An 18143-nucleotide genomic window follows, 5' to 3' on the forward strand; every position below is an offset into this window, starting at 1 on the left:
AAGTAACAATTGCACAGCGGGAAACAAACACCATGACTGAAGCAGTACAGTCGAGAAAAGTAGTGCGGGGTTGCAGAACCACGGGAGGACGACGTAGGATGTAAAAACACACCGAGAATGCAAGCAAAGTGGTCCGTGACACTCGACAGGCAACAGACGCGTACATGGTTCGGGGCAGAAATGGCGGCGCTGGCGGTGCAGCGCAAGGGGAGTCCCCAAAACACAGTGGGGAGACACCGCAGCAAGAACAAAGCACGGTGCAACAAAAGAGGAAGAGGATCGGACGGGGAATGGTACCTGCCAAGGAGACAACAAATGCGGGACGAGGGATTCCCCGTAGCAGCACCGAGGGGATGTCACACAAGAGGTCGTGCGCCAGCAGGACAAACACAGCAACTACGGGCACAGGAGGTTATTGCTAATGAAAGGTGCACGTACAGATAGGACCACGTACCCCGTACTGACGTTGTAACAAACGTCGTGATGGGGCCCAATCAGCCTCTTAGAAATGAAGCCGGAGGCACATCGCTGGGTGGGAGCGGGCGAAAGGCTGCTGGAGTGTCGTATGGACCCCACCACTCCGTACGGTGGACGACACTAATGGACGAGGTCGGAATGTTTCCATCCCGATCACCAGGTCCACCGTTCCCAGACCTGACGCGGCTGCTTGCTTCCGAGCGCAACCCCAGCCGAACAACTCGAGTCCCTCCTCGGCCGCAGCCTTCCGCTCCGAAACCAAGCGTGGCCTCACACCACCGCAGCCGCACACTGCCGCGTGGGTGTGAGACCGGGCCGAGCAAGGCTGGACAGATAAACTGCGTGGGACAATCGTGTAATGAAGCTACGTGGGGGTATGCACGTCTGTTCAACTGCTGGGTTACCCCACATTGGTGTACACAAACACCACACGATCGTACGTAGTGCTCCCCGTCGGCTCGAGCAAGACGGACGAAGTACGTGTTGTGGGTGAATGGGGCAAGAATGAAGGACGCTACATGTGTTCCACGATGACAAGCCCCCAGAGTACATGGCCCCACCTGACGGCAGTGGTCAGGTAGTGAAGAGCACAGGCACGGGTGGCTCAGGAACGTCATCTGATTGTACCACAGCGCCGTGCGGACGTGTGGGCTGATTGGAAGTGCAGCGTCAGGGAGCGTGTCAGTGAAAGAGCCGGTGCGGTGGTGGTGTGCTTGACGTACGACAATTGAGTACGTTGTTTCGAAGCCGTTGTGACCAGTGTGTGTGTGCGTGCCACCTGTGCACTGCAGTACAGTATTCCATAATTGGCACTATCCTCACCGTACCATGGAACGCTACACATTTGTAGAACTGAGGGACATGCATTTTGTCTACGGCCTTGCAGATGGCAATGGCCGAGCAGCTGCACGCCTTTATCGCGGATGGTATCCGGAGAGGCGACAACCCGACAGCAGGTTGTTTTCGAACGTGTACCGTACCCTTGGTGAATCGGGTGTGTTACGTGCAGGCCATCATGTCGGTCACCCAAGACATGTGCACACCGCTGCGGTCGAGGAGGACGTACTTGCTCGCGTGGACGACACACCGTCCACTAGCACCCGTAGCATTGCACGTGCAGTGGGAGTATCACAGTCGACAGTGTGGCGTGTCCTTCATGATGATCTGCTGTATCCCTATCATCCACAGCGAGTCCACGCGTTGCAGGCTGGGGATTACCCACGACGTGTGGAATTCTGTCAACGACTGTTGCAGTTTTGTACCGACGATCCCCGTTTTTTGCGCCATGTGCTTTTCACGGACGAGGCAACATTCACCCGTGAGGGCATCTTCAATTGCCGAAACAGCCATGTGTGGGATTATGAAAATCCACATGCAGCAGTCGAGGTGCACCATCAGACCCAGTTTGCAGTGAATATCTGGGCAGGTATCATCGATGAACAGATTATCGGTCCATACCTGCTGCCACCACGTTTAAATGGCCGCCTCTATCGCACCTTTCTTGCATCAGTCCTTCCAGAGCTGCTAGAAGATGTACCCCTCAACGTGCGACATCGTATGTGGTTTCAATTGGATGGAGCGCCTGCACATTTTGATGGCACAGTGCGAACCCTTTTGCACCGTACCTACCCACAGCGCTGGATCGGCAGAGAGGGCCCCGTCCCCTGGCCCGCCCGTTCGCCTGACCTCACACCAATGGATTTCTTCTTGTGGGGCCATGTGAAAACACTCGTCTACGAGACCCCGATGCCTGACAAGGAAACATTGGTAGCGCGGATACTTGCAGCATCGACCGAGGTGTGTACCATGCCAGGGATTTTTGATAGGGTTCGCCAGAATTTCCTGCGACGCTGCAATGCCTGCATTGAATGTGGTGGTGGTCAATTTGAGCAACTTTTGTAACAACGTCAGTCCGGGGTACGACTACGTACTACGTACTATTCCTATCTGTAAGTGCACCTTTGCGAGGCAATAAACCTCCTGTGCCCGTAGTTGCTGTGTTTGTCCTGCTGGCGCACGACCTCTTGTGTGACATCCCCTCGGTGCTGCTACGGGGAATCCCTCGTCCCGCATTTGTTGTCTCCTTGGCAGGTACCATTCCCCGTCCGGTCCTCTTTCTCTTTTGTTGCACCGTGCTTTGTTCTTGCTGCGGTGTCTCCCCACTGTGTTTGGGGACTCCGCACGCGCTGCATGTGTTTGTTTCCCGCTGTGCAATTGTTACTTCATGCTTCATTGCTTCTTTTGTCCCTACCGTTGTCGATCGCTACCCTTTCCCTTCACTTGTCTTGCGGGACACTCCTATTTCCTTTGTGGAACCCCATGCGCATGCGTTGCGCAGCTGCCGCCTAGTGTTTTTCGGATGGGCGACTTTAGTGTTCCTTTTGACTTCGTTTGTTCCGCCTTTCTGTCTTCACTGGTACTGGCTGTACAGAGGTGTGAAGTTCATTTTCACACATTTTCGGCGTTGTCTAGCTCCTCACGGAGGCATCTCTTGGCAAAGTGGAAAGGGAACTTTCGTCTCTATTTCATGGGAGGTATCTGTGGCTTTCGTTTGTACTATACCTTTAGAATCACCCTGCATATATATTATAGCTTGAAAAATTGTCCTCCTCCGTAGTCGAGCGGGTTAAGGCGTTCACTCGTCTTGAGATCGTTCGGTGCGGGACGGCGTAGGTTCGAATCCGGCCCTGGTCGGAATTTATTCGGCCTACGTATAGGGGTTCGTCGGGCTGACCACCCGTCACCCCAATACTGGTCTAAGATCTCCACGCTATAACAGGTGACGGAGGAACAGTGTGGGAGGGAGACCAGCAGTCGGTACGTAAGCCAAGGCCCTTCAAGGGCTGTAGCGCTGTGGGTTTCGTTTAGTTTTAGCTTCAAAAATTAAGTGTAAAATGCAAGAACCAGGTGAGAACTCCAGTTTTCATATTTTACCAGTTAATCCAAAGAATAAATAGTTCCACTAGTTTTCAAAATTCTAACAAATGTGAATTTTGCTTGAGAAGTCACTTGCCGTGAACTTCATGACTGTAATTTTCACCCTAACTTCCAAACATTTTTCTTGAATGTGTGAAATTAATAAAAAAATAGAATGCATTTTAGTATAATGGCGAAACTACTGTTTTGGGTATGCATTCAGCTCGTATATAGAAGTCTCTTCAAAAGTATAATAATTTTTCCAATAAGATAATATTTTTATTAGTTTATAGTAATTATTATTTCATCTTTATCTCTACTATTCAATTTAATGTGAACGGCTTCCCAGCCTTCTACAAAAAATTCGCAAGGTAAGGGTTTTAGATACTATGATATTGCCTCATATATTCAGAAGGGTGTAAAATGTCTAACTGTTCCGAAACATCCAAAAATCTTAACTCAAATCAAACATTTCTCAATAGGTCTGTTGAAACAGATTAATCGTACTTGGAGAATCTAGAACAGTCACGTGAGAAATTCTTCCAAGGTTTTAAAAATCACAAAATTACGAAATATCATGGGAAAATCTTGGAAATTGAAGCATTTCAATTTTACGCACGAATAATTTATCAAGATAAATGACATCAGCAATCTCGTTACTGGAAAGATAATGTCTTTCGCCTCTGAGAAGATAGAATTTTTAATCATTTTCATTATTAGAACTATATAATTCTAATAACCTTGATTAGAACTAATTTTAAGGTGGGAAATAAATAGATAATTGCACCATTACTTTTTGAAGATAAAATGGCTTCAACAATGATTCCTCTTTTCTTACTAAATATCCCAGTATTTCTGTCTACAACTTTGTAATCTCACAACCAGTGATTTAAATTTGTGCATAGTTACCGATAGTTCACAGTTATAGACCAGTTCCAACCATTAAGAAGTTTTTCGTCAGTTTGTCTCAGGAGTCGTTTACATCCCAACAAAATAAAATAGACAAGGAAAAAGTCTCGCTGATATTTAATAAATATAATCCTGTATTAAAATTACACTAAGGCAACTGTTACCTTTGATATTAGAACACGATATTTCAATTTATTTTGCACTCTTGCAGCAAATCATGTATCCATGGAGTTATACTTCGAATCGTCCTGATGATTGGCAGGATTTGGTAAGCAGAGGAATTGATTATATCTGAATTCAACTCTTGGTGAATAGTAAAGTATATCACATATGCATTAAACATTGATTTTCCTTATCATTTTATTAGTTTTTGTTTAAAAAATAAATGCTAGTTTATAGTACTTTAAACTTTTGTAGGCTTTTGTAAAATGATTGTTTTCGAAATAAGATACACACATTTACCATTAGGGATGGTCCCAAGACTAGAAGAAACTTCTCAAAGACTCATCTCATGTTACCAATGCCCTGCAATAAATTTTCCAAAAAGATGTGTTTTGGGAGGCGAGGGGGGGAGGGGGGGTCAAAAGTAAAAAATAATAATGTGTATGCTTACCTTAAGTGAGAAATAATGACGTCATGTTTGTGTCACGTTTTAAGAGAGAGAGAAAAGAAGAGATTTGAAATGAAGGGGAAATGGTAATAAAATGAAAAAGGAAGAGAAAGGTAAATAAAGAATCACGATAGAAAGGAGAATAAAGACACGAGAAAGTGTGAGAGAGAAAGAGAAGAAATGAAAGGAAGGTAATATAATAAAGTCTCAACAGAGAGAGAGAGATTGAGAGAGAGAGAGAGAGAGAGAGAGAGAGAGAGAGAGAGAAATAAAGAAACACGAGAGAAAAGAGAGATAGTGGGATAAATGAAGAAAAGCGAGAGAGATAAAGAAACATGAAAGAGATAGAAGGAGATCAAAAGATGAGACAGACACAGAGACAGTGGCGTACGCAAGGGGGGGGGTTACGGCGTTTAACCCCCCCTTTTGAGCTTTTGAAATATTATGAAAAATGCTGTGGAAAAAGTAAGAATGACCAATTTATCACTGTCAAGGAACTGCGGCAGTACTACTACTACTAATAATATAATAATAATTTGAATTTTTATTGCCATGCGACACGGAGAAAAGCACAGTATTCCAAACACGCGTCTTTAAGAGTGAATGTCTTGAAAATAAACACGAATTCTTGAAAATAATATATAAGGGCAACTATGATTTTAAAGAGCAAGAAAGTTGTTTTGTATCTCGGCTGCAACAATGTTCAATGATCATGTATTTTTGTGTGTGAACAATGAGCATTAACTAAAGAAAGTTCTTGGTTCGTTGAACTTGGATAATGTATTGACAATGGCTAGGCCGACAAGAATAACTCAGTCACCAGTCCGCTTTCCCGCGGCACGTATGAATTTCTGAATTCAAACGACAATAAGCTTAACTATTGTAAAATGTTTTGTTGGTATGAATAGCGAAACAATCCAGATGTGAATTATCGGGGATATTTATGCGGCGACAAAGCCGGAAAAATTCCAACCAATTCCGGGAATCGATTCCGGATCTCCCGCATGGTTGTCAGATGCCCTACTGACCAGACCCCCGCAGCTTCTTGGATGACTTCCGTACTTTGAATATTTCAATTTATTTTAATATATTTTCTTGTTTTTATGGATTTTCTTCACACCTAAAATGTCTCATCTCGTTGAGTAGACAATTATTTCGGAAGAAAGAAAAAATGCTCTAGAATTTGTTAAAAATCGAATTACTAGAAATTAATTTCGTTTTATTGCTTTCATAAATACTATATTTATGTAGATCTCTACTACTTAATAGTAGTAGTGGTATTACTAGTATTATTAGTAGTAATTCAACTAATTAATTATAAGTATTATTAATTAATTATGAGAATTATTATTTAATTAAAGTATAATAAAACAATGGTAATGTGAATTTGGAGAAAGTTTTAGATATAATCCCCCCCTTGATTAAATCCTGCGTACGCTACTGCACAGAGAGATAGATAGATAGACCTAGAGAGAGAGAGAGAGAGAGAGAGAGAGAGAAATAAGAAAGAAACAAGACAGAGAAGCGTGCGAAAGAGAAACTGAGAAGGATAGGAAATAGGTGAAACCCAGCGAAGTGAAAGAAGCAGAGAGTGAGACAACAGGAAACAGTTGAAAAAAATAAGGAATTCGAATAGAAAAGAGCAAAGAAGTAGTGAGCAGACTCGCCTCAAGTCTCGAAAATAATAGTTATCAAATGTGCAACAAACACAGAAACATACATTTTCTGTGCATACATCTATCTGCAACATATTAGACCGCCTGCACCTTGGTAAACACGAATACGTCGCATAGAAAGGAAAATCATCTGAGCGAAATTTGCATACACCTTGCCAAAGTGTCGAAAGAGATGAGACTCTCGGGTACAAGTCTCGGTATCGTCTCGAATTTCGGTTGGGAGTCAATTGACTTGGGGATTGAGATCTGTGAACACCTCACCGGTAGTCACAATGTCCACCTGATGCTAACGGGCGTATCTATTTGGCGAATCTCTCGATAAAAGCAATTTATTTATTTATTTATTTATTCCAAATTTGAGATACAGCACTTGTAATGGTATCGACCTAATTGCGAACAGTCCTAGTTGCGAAGAGTCCTAATTGCGAACAGTCCTAATTGCGAACAGTCCTAATTGCGAACACTTGCTGCCTAAACAGGATTAACCTCGAAGGGTAGTGTCCTAATTGCGAACACAATTTCTGCCTTTGGAACTACTACAGCTTTCTCTCTCGTTGCCGAAGTAGAAATAATTTAATAATAGAAGTGTGGCCTAATTTCTACATACGACTAGATACTGCACACTTCGTAACTGAAAAGAGCTTCGTCATTTAATAATATAATTAGTAATTTCAAATTCAAATTTCAAAACAAATGACACTCTACTTGAAAATGAAAATAATAATCATCCGTCATGATAAGTCAATCAGGTTGGCTATCGTTGCTAGTCAAACCAGCTGTCTCTCTGAGTCACTACCTTTATTAATTTCTGAAAACAGGTTTTTCAGTTACATGTGTTCGCAATTAAGACATGCAAGTATTTTTTCAATTAGAACGATTTAGGCACTGTTCGCAATTAGGACACAACCCTTGCAATGGCCATTTTTCACTGAAATTGTAATAGATAAACAAAAACCAGTCAAGATGGTTTAAGGCAAAAACAAGAAAGGAAAATATAATAGATTTTGTGTTTTAAGTCCACTTTATGCAGAGTAAAGCTAATCAGGACTGGAACTACAGTTTGAAGTGTGTTCCGAACCGCTATGTGCCTCCATCGGGTATCGAACCCAGGACCCCTTGATTACAAGGCGACGACGCTACCACTGCGCCATCGGGGAGGCTGAGGAAAACATAAACATGATAAGACATAAAGAAGGAGACAATGAAAAGATCTACAGATGCATTGCTAGTGACAATCGGAAAGTTCTTTCTGGGAAGAAAATGTCAATATTTGGGGCAGCCTGTGGAACAGAGAGCGCTGTATAAGAGAAAGCCTAGTGGTAGAGTTGTGGAACAATTTAGCGTTTCGGGTAGATCGAGAGGGCGCTCTGAACTTGAATTCTGTAATTAGAAACTCGAATCTCCATTTTCCCTTGATCAATTAAAAAAATAAAAATCAAGTCGGCCAGATCGCATTGGATCTGCAGTAACTTATTGTTCAAAGTTGTCAGGATGTCAGGTTTCTGAAGATGCCATAGAGAAGGAATTCTATGGTGAACAATGGCGGTAAAGAAGCTGAGGACGGAATCCATGTTAGAAAGAATAGTATTGGAAGCCATGGCCCAGACTGGAGAGCAGTATTCAAGAATCGGAGAAATGAATGATTTGAAGAATAGGCTAAGGCAGTGGTTTCCAAAGATACGATTGTTCCAAATATGTGCTTATTTAGTACTTTTTACACATAAAATGTTTCTGAATTTGAAATATGTGTTTATTTTTTAACTTAAGGCAAGCAAACTAACCACTCTAACTGAGCGTTGCAATTGTTAGATAGGACAACATTCTGACTTGGGCGCCGCGTGAAAATCTTGAAACACTAAGGGCGCCGTAAAACAAAAAAGTTTGGGAACCCTGGAGGCATAGGAGGCTCATTACACTTGTATTTGTAGCTGCGATGTGTTCTTTGAAGTTAAGTTTTTCTTCTACGACAACACCTAGATCATTTTCGGGTCGCATCTGTAGTAATATACGAGGGTCGTCCAGAAAAAAAGAACGTTTTGGTATAAAAAAAACGACAAATGATGTGCTCAAAAAAGCTATGGTACATAAACTAAAAACCTTACACTATTCTTTCAAATATTCTCGCCATACCCATTGAAGCACTTATCAGAGAGTGATGCCAGTTTGTTTATACTCTCATTGTAATCCCTTGCCGCCAATGCATTCAACAATGTTGCGGCAGTACCTTTGAGTTTTTCAATCATGGCAAAGTGCTTTTCGAAAATTTCTCGATTGCTACAGGCGATGAGACATGGGTCGCCTATTCAACACCCGAAATCAAGCGCCAGTCAATGGAGTGGCACCATACCGGATCACCTTCCAAGCCAAAAAAAGGCCAAACAAACACTCATCATGCGAAAGGTTCTGGCAACTGTGTTTTGGGACAGTAAAGGCGTCTTATTCATTGATTCTTCTGCTACTACGGGGAGCTGCAATAATGCTGAGGCCTGTCAAACGCTTTAAAGGCTCTGTCCTGACACGGAATGGTTGAATACATTGGCGGCAACCGAGTACAATGACGGTATCAACAAACTGGTATCATTCTATAATAAGTGCTTGAATGGATATAGTGAACATGTAGATAAGTAGAGTAAGGTATGTAGTTTCTGTACCATAAATTGTTTGCACACACCATTTGTCGTTTATGTTTTACACATAACTTTCCTTTCTTTCTGGATGACCCTCGTAATTGTTTTCGAGAAAATGAAAGTTTAACAATGTTGTATTTTACAGGACGCTGTAGCTCAGGAAGCAGCTGATGCCTTGTTCGCTGTTCGGGGCACGGAATACGAGGTGGGGTCCACGGGTTATATTTCATGTAAGTATTAACCCAAGAACATCATTCCTGGCGTGGTGCAAAGCACAGGGGAGCACTTTAGTTTTACGTTAAATAAGTATGCTGAGGGATCTTCTAAGGGTGCATGAGTGAGAATGTAACCGTGATAAATTGGAGGTATTTTTGTATGTTACTCCCTTTGTACTCAGTAATGACGGCAGAGAAGAATAGTGGGAAGGCAGTGAGTAGGCAATTGCATTTAATACATTACTAACAAGGGAGGTTATCTAAGTGTCCCCTTGCGATTTCCATGAAACTTGGCAGGTGTATAGAGGGGCCCAGAGGAAGAAATACGTGTTTTTTTGTTTCGGCTAAAAAACTGTTATAGGGGACAAAACACCCACTCAAATGTAAAGATGAGGACAAATTGAAGTGGGGATCTGACCCCGAAACCACGTAAATATGGCATAGGAAGAACACGCACATATAATTGGAACACACACAGCACAGAGCTGTGTTTGCCAGTGATATGAACTTCATATCTCAAGTGTCCCACTTGTGTATCTGCCAGTACTATTAGCACAGAACTTCAAACGCCATCGTTCTTCATGATAGCACTTGTGTTAGGTACCGACAATTAAGAAGACTTAGGTGGGCAGGCCATGTGGCACGAATGGGAGAGGAAAGAGGAGTTTATAGGATTCTTGTTGGGAAACCTGATGGTAAGAGACCTGTAGGAAGACCAAGACGAAGATGGAGGGACAACGTTGAGATGGACCTAAGGGAAATTGGTAGGGATGGAAAAGAGTATATAGATCTTGCTCAAGATAGGGACAGATGGAAGGCTTGTGTTGCTGCAGCCATAAACCTTCGGGTTTAAGAAGGCTAGAGAGTTAGTTAGTTAGTTAGTTAGTTAGTCTTCCTATGCCATATTTACGTGGTTTCGGGGTCAGTTCAATTTGTCCTCATCTTGACATTTGAGGGGGGTTGCCCCCCCAAAATCTTTTTTTTTTAGCCCAAACAAAAAAAAAACACGTATTTCTTCCTTTGGACCCCTCTATGCACCTGCCAAGTTTCATGGAAATCGGAGGGGGCCACAGGGGTCAGATACCCACTTCAATTTGTCCTCCTCTTGACATTTGAGGGTGCGTTTTGCCCCCTAAAACACTATTAGCCGAAACAAAAAAAAAAGTTTTTCTTTCTTTGGGCCCATCTATACACCTGCCAAGTTTCATGGAAATCGGAGGGGGACACAGGGTTCAGATCCCCACTTCAATTTGTCCTCATCTTGACATTTGAGTGGGGGTTTTGCCCCCTAGAACAGTTTTTTAGCCGAAACAAAGAAACAACATGTATTTCTTCCTTTGGGCCCCTCTATACACGTGCCAAGTTTCATGGAAATCGGAATGAGACACTAGATAACCTCACTTGTAAGTACCACACAACAATGCATACTTGGGCTGAAATAACCTTCATTTGTCTATTTTTATTTATTTGCCGGGTCTGCAACAAATGAAGTGCAACACTTTCGCCGAGTCTAATTATCCTCGAAATTATACAAAAAATTCCAAGTTCCCTTTAATTTTGCACCAATATTGTGTAGAAAAACTACATTTTGTGATTAACATGAGAGGTATTCTATTCTGAAGTTCTGCCTGAATGTTGTAACGTTCCACCAGCGCGCTATACACGCTACACAGTACACCAGTAGGCGATGCAAAAGTGTATCCAGTGATCAGAACGCTTGTAATGGTATAGTGGGGTTAAGCCACGATCGCGCGAGATGTTTATGAGGAAGCTGCTGTGCGGCGATCGCAACTTCAAGGTTAAAGTGAAAACCCACACTATATATCACAAATACTATTTTTGTGTCGCCCTTCTCGCACGAGAATGCAGGAGTCTACAAGCAAAGTCGACGAGAAGCGCGAGACAAAGCCCTGCAACAAATGTACACCATATATATATATGTATATAAAGCACACACAAAATTAAGGGTCCGTCAACGAATAGCACTCTGTGCCTTCTCCGTTGAGTTCATTCACACTCTCAATTACAATATCCCACTCTTGCTGTTTTGTCTTGCACCCACGTAAATACTAAATTACCCAGTAGTACCTTGATATAGATCTATGGTCACCGCGTGACGCGTATCTCGTGCGCGTTTTTATTTTGCTGGGGCACAATAGATTTCAAATAAGGTAAAAATTACAATTACTATGTTCAATCATCAACAGCGTATTGCATTGCACTAATATCATGTATTTCATAATAACAATCAACACGTAAAAATAGCCCAATATCAACAAGGTCGACTTAAGTCAAATACTAATTTTACAAGAGACGTGCGTCCACGTCAAAATTCCACTAAACACGTCCTGCGTGTATAAAAAATTTAACCGACTTCAACCATTCATTCCATTAACAATACGTATTCAATTCGTACATTGATCTTTCACTCGACCCATTCAAACATAAAGATTTAACAATTAACGATACACTACAGCTCATGCGTTTACTTCAAGCAAGTTTTCTTTTGCATCACGCTGATTTACTTTTACATTAACAATTTTGCATTTAAACAATATTACCCCCAATTCTCCTGATTCTTAATGCTACCGTGGAAAAAGGTGGAAAGGTGCAAAAGGAACAAACGTCCCGAATCAATTAATAAAGGGGAAATGAAGGTTCGTAAATTTTGCTTTTGCGACGAGGACTTCAACTCGACGCCCCTTTTTGACTACCAGGTCAAATCATCAAATACCAGCCTAAGGAACGCATCACAAGATTGGCAATAACTGCTATACTCGTTCGCTGCACAAAAGGTTCACTTGTTATGAATCACTTACAAAAACCAGAATCTTTAGCGACAAAAAAATAGTTTTTTTTTTTTTTTGAGCCAAAATATCAAGTAAGAATTAATTTGTTCTGTTCCCACCAATTTTAACGTGTAATTATCTTTCGTTAATTCACTTAAGCGTTCAAGGCGTCCAAAAGGTGGCACGCAACAAGGGGAAAAAGGTGGGGAGGAAAACAGAGTGCAACAAAAAGTTTTACGCGCAATGCTTATGCTTGATTAAAGGTAATACGACGTGGAACTTCTGCACAAAGATGTTATGTTCATTATCACAGCAGAGAGAATTTACGTACCTACGCCAAACCAACTTTGGCCTCAAAGTCCTTGCAATACCGCTGCCCTATTCATGCCTTTGTCCTCTATGATATTGGCCCATTCCACAAATGGCAAAACGAGGAAGCTTCCGTCCGTCAATAAGGCGCGCTGGGCACGTCTCTCGCTGGCTAAGTTGTGCGAAAGGAGTTAACCTTCTGGTTCCCGTCGGTACAAAAGTCGTTGAAGCACTGGCGAGGTGTTTTAAGACCTGCGCGGTTGTACCAAGTCTGCCGCAAAAGGCAGCACTGGTCATTGAGCTATCGAGGGCAAACGACCTCTGATAGCGGAAAATGAAACTAATATTTTACGTGCAATTTTCCAATTATGTAAGCGTTTGTAATATGTAGATATAAAAACGTTACACGCTACATTTTAAAAGTAGCTTCGCTACAACTACAGCTACTCTTCCAAAATGTAGCTTCGCTACAGCTACAGCTACATTTACCAAAAAGTAGCTCGCTACGCTACTCCTGTTCGCTACTCGCTACTTCGCTACTTTTTGCGCTACTTCTGCATAAAAAAAATGAAAACAACGATATGGGTATTAAAAAAGTCCCCTACTACTGGTAAATAGATTCTGTTATTTATTATCATGATTCCAGTCATTCGATAATTTTGATAGCAATGTTACTTCAGTTACTTATTTTTACTATAGTTTTTGAGAATACCATACCTATGCAAGTGGCATATCAATTCAAATTTGATATATGAATATTGCAATTAGGGTGTTACCCAAATTAATTATTACAACTATACACAACTAAAATTTGGTAGGATTACGTATTTATGTTCACATCAACATATTTTTCTTGCGAATAAATATTTCATTTTTTATAGACTGATATGAAGTCAGCATTTTGAATGAAAAGTACCTGGAGCCCTTTGACTACAAAAGGGCCCCAGGTTCGATACCCAGCAGAGGCACATAGTGGTTAGGAAGGATCCAGTCTCGATCAGATTATCTATGCATAAAATGAACTCAAAACAAAAACTAGGAAAGACGCCAAGTTGGGAGGATCAGATGCTCCTGCTCCTCCATTCCCCACACTGCTCATCATTCATCATTCTTCCTCGTTCTCACAATTAGCCGAAAGTGGCAAAAAGCGACTATAGATAAGAGAATAATTAAATAAACCATTCATCCTAATTGTCATGATTGAAAGAAGTGGAAGAATAGATGAGGAGGTAAACAGAAGAGGACAAATGAATGGTGGTGGACTATATCAAAGTGTTCGAAGATTAATATGGAATAGGGATGTACCTATGAAATGCAAGAAGGTAATATGTAACACATACTATGTGCCAATAATTACGTATGGAGCAGAGACTTGGACAATGACATAGAGAGACAAAGAAAAGATGCAGCCAGTGGAGATTAAATTTTTAAGGAGTACTTTGAGGAAGACTAGAAGGGATAGAATAAGAAATTAGGAGATCCGACAGACAGTGGGTGTAGTAAAGCTTCAGGACAGAATAGATCAGGCACAGATGAGATGGTTCGGACACATGAAGAGGATGGATGCAGAAGGACTACCAGTAAGAGCTTACAATGCACAAGGAGTGGGAATAAGGCCAAGGGGAGACCAAGATGTCGGTGGAAAGAGCAGATAGTGGAGAGTGTTAGGAGACTAGATTGGAACGCCTTGAAAAGAGAGGAGTTGTGAAAGACCAGGAAATAATGGAAAGGCTCGACTTCTATGCCGACCCAGCCAGAGGCAGGAAACAGCGAGGGATGATGATGATGATGATGATGTCATTAGCAAAAGTTACAGAAAAGTGACGCAAAGTAGGTGAAATACATATATTTGAAAACTATGCATATTAACTAAAGAAAATTGCAGGAAAGTTAATAACTCGTACATACTTTTTGCAATATGATAAAATTATTGAGGAAACTGTAATGTAAACCTGAGTGTTATAAACGTATTGTAATTTTAAATTTTGTGAACAAATACTATCGCGAAAATAATTGTAATTCCAGAAACTCTATCATTCTTGTAACAATAATTTCTTGCTGGTGAGATCCTATATACTGACGATGATCAATGCTGTTAACGTACTGAGCCATTTATTGGTGGCACTATTCCCTTGTCAGTGCAGTGGAAATTCCATCGCTCGTTTTGGCACTGCAAAACACAGCAATTAATGACATTTTGGTGTCTCTTACACCATGAATATCCACAGGATTTGTTCCGGGGGTGACACAAACCAGGCACTTTTTTCCAGTGGTGCAGCAAACGAGGCATGTTTTCCCCCAAAATAGCGATGCAGCTAGAAAAACGTAGCTGTTAGCAGGAATATATTCATATATGTCAGTTAGTTATCTGGATATCTGAATTCTTCAGATACTAATTAAATAAATTACGCAGATATCTATAATCTACAATCTAGATAATCTGTATCTCCATGTAATAGACTGTCTTTATGAACCTCCTGCAAAATTAAGGGTTATTGTCGATATTTTCTGACGCTGTTGCCACATTCAAAATTCACCTCAAAATGCCGAGAAAAAATGTAGCTGTAGCGAAATTTCGCTACAATTACAGGAATTTTGTAGCTTCGCTACCGCTACAACTACAATTTTCAAAATGTAGCGTCGCTACAGCTACAGCTACAAATTTTGTAGCTAGCTACAGTAGTGACGCTACAAGTAGCTCGCTACTTCTGACCACTGAGTGTATCCATGTACGCTAGCTTGTAACCAGCCGTAGACATGTACTCAAAGTATCTCAGGGCTTGCGGGGTTTAACAAGGAAAGGTAAAAGGTCAAACAGTAAATCTTTATTTATCTTTTCCCACACCTGTAATTTACCTGTTTAGCACACTTACACCAGATGTCATCACTGCTCTAAAGGTCTAGAAGATAAGGGAGGACATGAAGCATTCATTTGTTCCTCGCAGTGAGGTGCCTGGGGGTATTAGGGACTTTATTTAATTTAGGGGCATCAATTTGTGCCACGAATGGGAGAAGAAAGAAGAGTTCACAGGATTCTTTTTGTGAAACGTGATTGTAAGAGACCTGTAGGAAGGCCAAGATGAGATGGAGGGATAACGTTGAGATGGACCCAAAGGAAATCGGTAAGGATGGAAAATATTGGATTGATTTTGCCCAGGATACAGATGGAAGGCCTTTGTTGCTGCAGTCATAAACCTTCGGGTTTAAGAAGGCTAGAGTGTGAGTGAGTTAGTTATTAGAACAACCAGACTTCCTCTAGCCAATAATGAATGAACCACCTTGTTCTTCCCCAATCTGCCTACATTTCTGACTATTCCTAATTTAAAAGCATCTCAAGTATGCACGACCTGATCTAAAAATGGCAGTCTGGGAGGAAACCGGACTGGTAAGATCACTGAACCTGATCTCGCCTGTGTACTTTCATTGACTGTGCATTCCTAACTGGAAATCATTCATGGAGCTTGAAATAATTTAGTCAGGAATTTGACGGCGCATTCCAGACACCTATTTGTGGGCGTATGTATGTGCATGGAAGATTGTTTAGATAATATCAGTTCTTTCTTCTACAGCTACAGACCAATAAGGTATCTTTCAAATCACGATTGTAACTGAATTTGAATTGAATGTTGTTATTGTAATTTTCTAACTACATGAAACAGTTATTTTGCTCTCAATTTTTGAAAGTTTTATGCTATACAATTATACTACCAAAAAATTAATAGCTACACAATAATATAAGAAATGATTAAGGCAGCAAATTGCAAACATTTTAGAATTTAAAATAGACGATACATAATGAGAAAAAGAAATAGATGAATTTCGCAACTAGTATGTAAAAATTGAAAACAAGGCAAATGGTGCCCGGTGTCAGTATTTATATGTTAACATGAATATCAAATCATCTTTTTCTGAGAGAAAGAGAGAGAGAGAGAGAGAGAGAGAGAACGGAAATGTAAAAATAAGCTTTTCTACACTAACACACAAGAATAATATGTATTACAATTTGTAATATAGTATACATTCTATTATGTTCAATAAAACAACTTATAATATTGTAGTAATATAAACTTGTACAAAACATGAAGTCAGATTGTGGAATACAGGACAATCCTGTAAAACAATATGTCTGGGATAGAGAAAGAGATAGCAAAGAAGAAGAGAGAAAGAGAAGGAAGAGCATGAGAAAGTGAAATGATATGATGAACCTTTACCAAGCACAGTGTCACAGCACAATGGAAGCGTACAGTAATTTATTTTATTAAAAACATAAACTTGTACTTGATACAGAGTCTGAAGAAGACCTTGCTAGAAGGTTGAAATGATACGTTTAGTTTATGTTTTTAATAAAATAAATTACTGCCTTGGTCAGCATATTTAGTTTTTCATAATCATGGAAACAAGGCTTAATGGTGTTAGAATTCTTTAAAAAATATGTTAACTCATATACGGAGGATGTGTAAATAAATATACATGTTAACATGTTCTAAGTAGCCTGTACATAATGCTGTGGTGCTCTACAGGTATTACAAGTAAACTGTACATTAATTTATTTAAATGAAAGCAGCAGAAATTTCTGAGAATTTTGAAGGAAATAAAATAAGAGCCATGGTCTGGTAACACTGAAGATCAACACTATATTTTTCAGACTCATCTTCGGGAGAGGCACAGGATTGGGTGAAAGGCGGTGGTGGAATAAAGTACGCTTACACAATTGAACTTCCAGGCTTCAACTATGGGTTTGTTTTGCCAGAAGAAGAGATAGCAGGGGTTGTGGAGGAGACTTTCGAGGCTGTACAAGTGTTTGCCAACTTCGTTGCACAACAAAAGGTAGCACCATAACCTTTGGCTTCACTTAAATCAATAAATACATTCTGAGTTACCATATTCGGTGTTTTATTTCCATCTACTCTACTTTCCAGGACAAACTTTACACTATCACTATTTTAGAAAGTACAAGAACAATAAAAACATTTTTTGTGGTCTGATAGACGTGTACCAAATAATTGCGCATTACAACAAAATTCAACTCGATTAGTCTGAGAGAGGCAATAATCGACCTATTGATATCTCGGAAACTGATAAGTACGAAACTAAAATTCTCCACAAATGAAGTAAATACTAGTTTAACGTCACACGAATTCAATCTAACAATTGTGACACACAGTTAACACACAATATCTTTGAAACCTTTCGAATTAAAAATACGAAATTCGATGGGCTGAAATAATTGTCGATATCTGTCAATTGTTTGGAAATTAATGCACATAGAAAAATATAATTTCATGAATTTCATTAACTAAAAGAATACCAGTTGCTGGTATAGTGACGATCGATCTGTCCATCTGTCTCTCAATGTGGGTCAACCATTTATATCAATCGGCATTATAACGACCTTTAGGTAACCAATAAAAGAGCTAGAAGAGAGAGTATTTTGTGTGGTAAAATTCAGATAAGATAAAACGTGTCATTCAACATAAATTATTGATTTGGCTTTATACATGCAACAGAGACGAAATTTGGTATGGTGATGTTTAAATGCAATTATCCTCATTAGAGATTCGTTAGAAATGTATAACCAACAAACCGGGTGATGTACAGTGGGATACATGAGTATT

General features: G+C 40.6%; 1 protein-coding gene across 1 annotated transcript in view; it reads left to right on the forward strand.

Moving 5' to 3' along the window:
• Window positions 1-17375, forward strand: part of LOC146005347 (carboxypeptidase B-like) — a 54959-nt gene extending 37584 nt beyond the window's left edge. Inside the window, exons 8-10 of the mRNA XM_083144538.1 lie at window positions 4514-4570; window positions 9361-9445; window positions 17174-17375. Coding sequence (XP_083000664.1) covers window positions 4514-4570; window positions 9361-9445; window positions 17174-17367 — 336 coding nt within the window. The 3' untranslated portion in view covers window positions 17368-17375. The remainder of the gene's footprint in view (window positions 1-4513; window positions 4571-9360; window positions 9446-17173) is intronic.
• Window positions 17376-18143: the final 768 nt, after the last annotated feature.

This window comes from Lepisma saccharinum, chromosome 23 (assembly GCF_977018435.1).
Source record: "Lepisma saccharinum chromosome 23, izLepSacc3.1, whole genome shotgun sequence".
NCBI lineage: Eukaryota > Metazoa > Arthropoda > Insecta > Zygentoma > Lepismatidae > Lepisma > Lepisma saccharinum.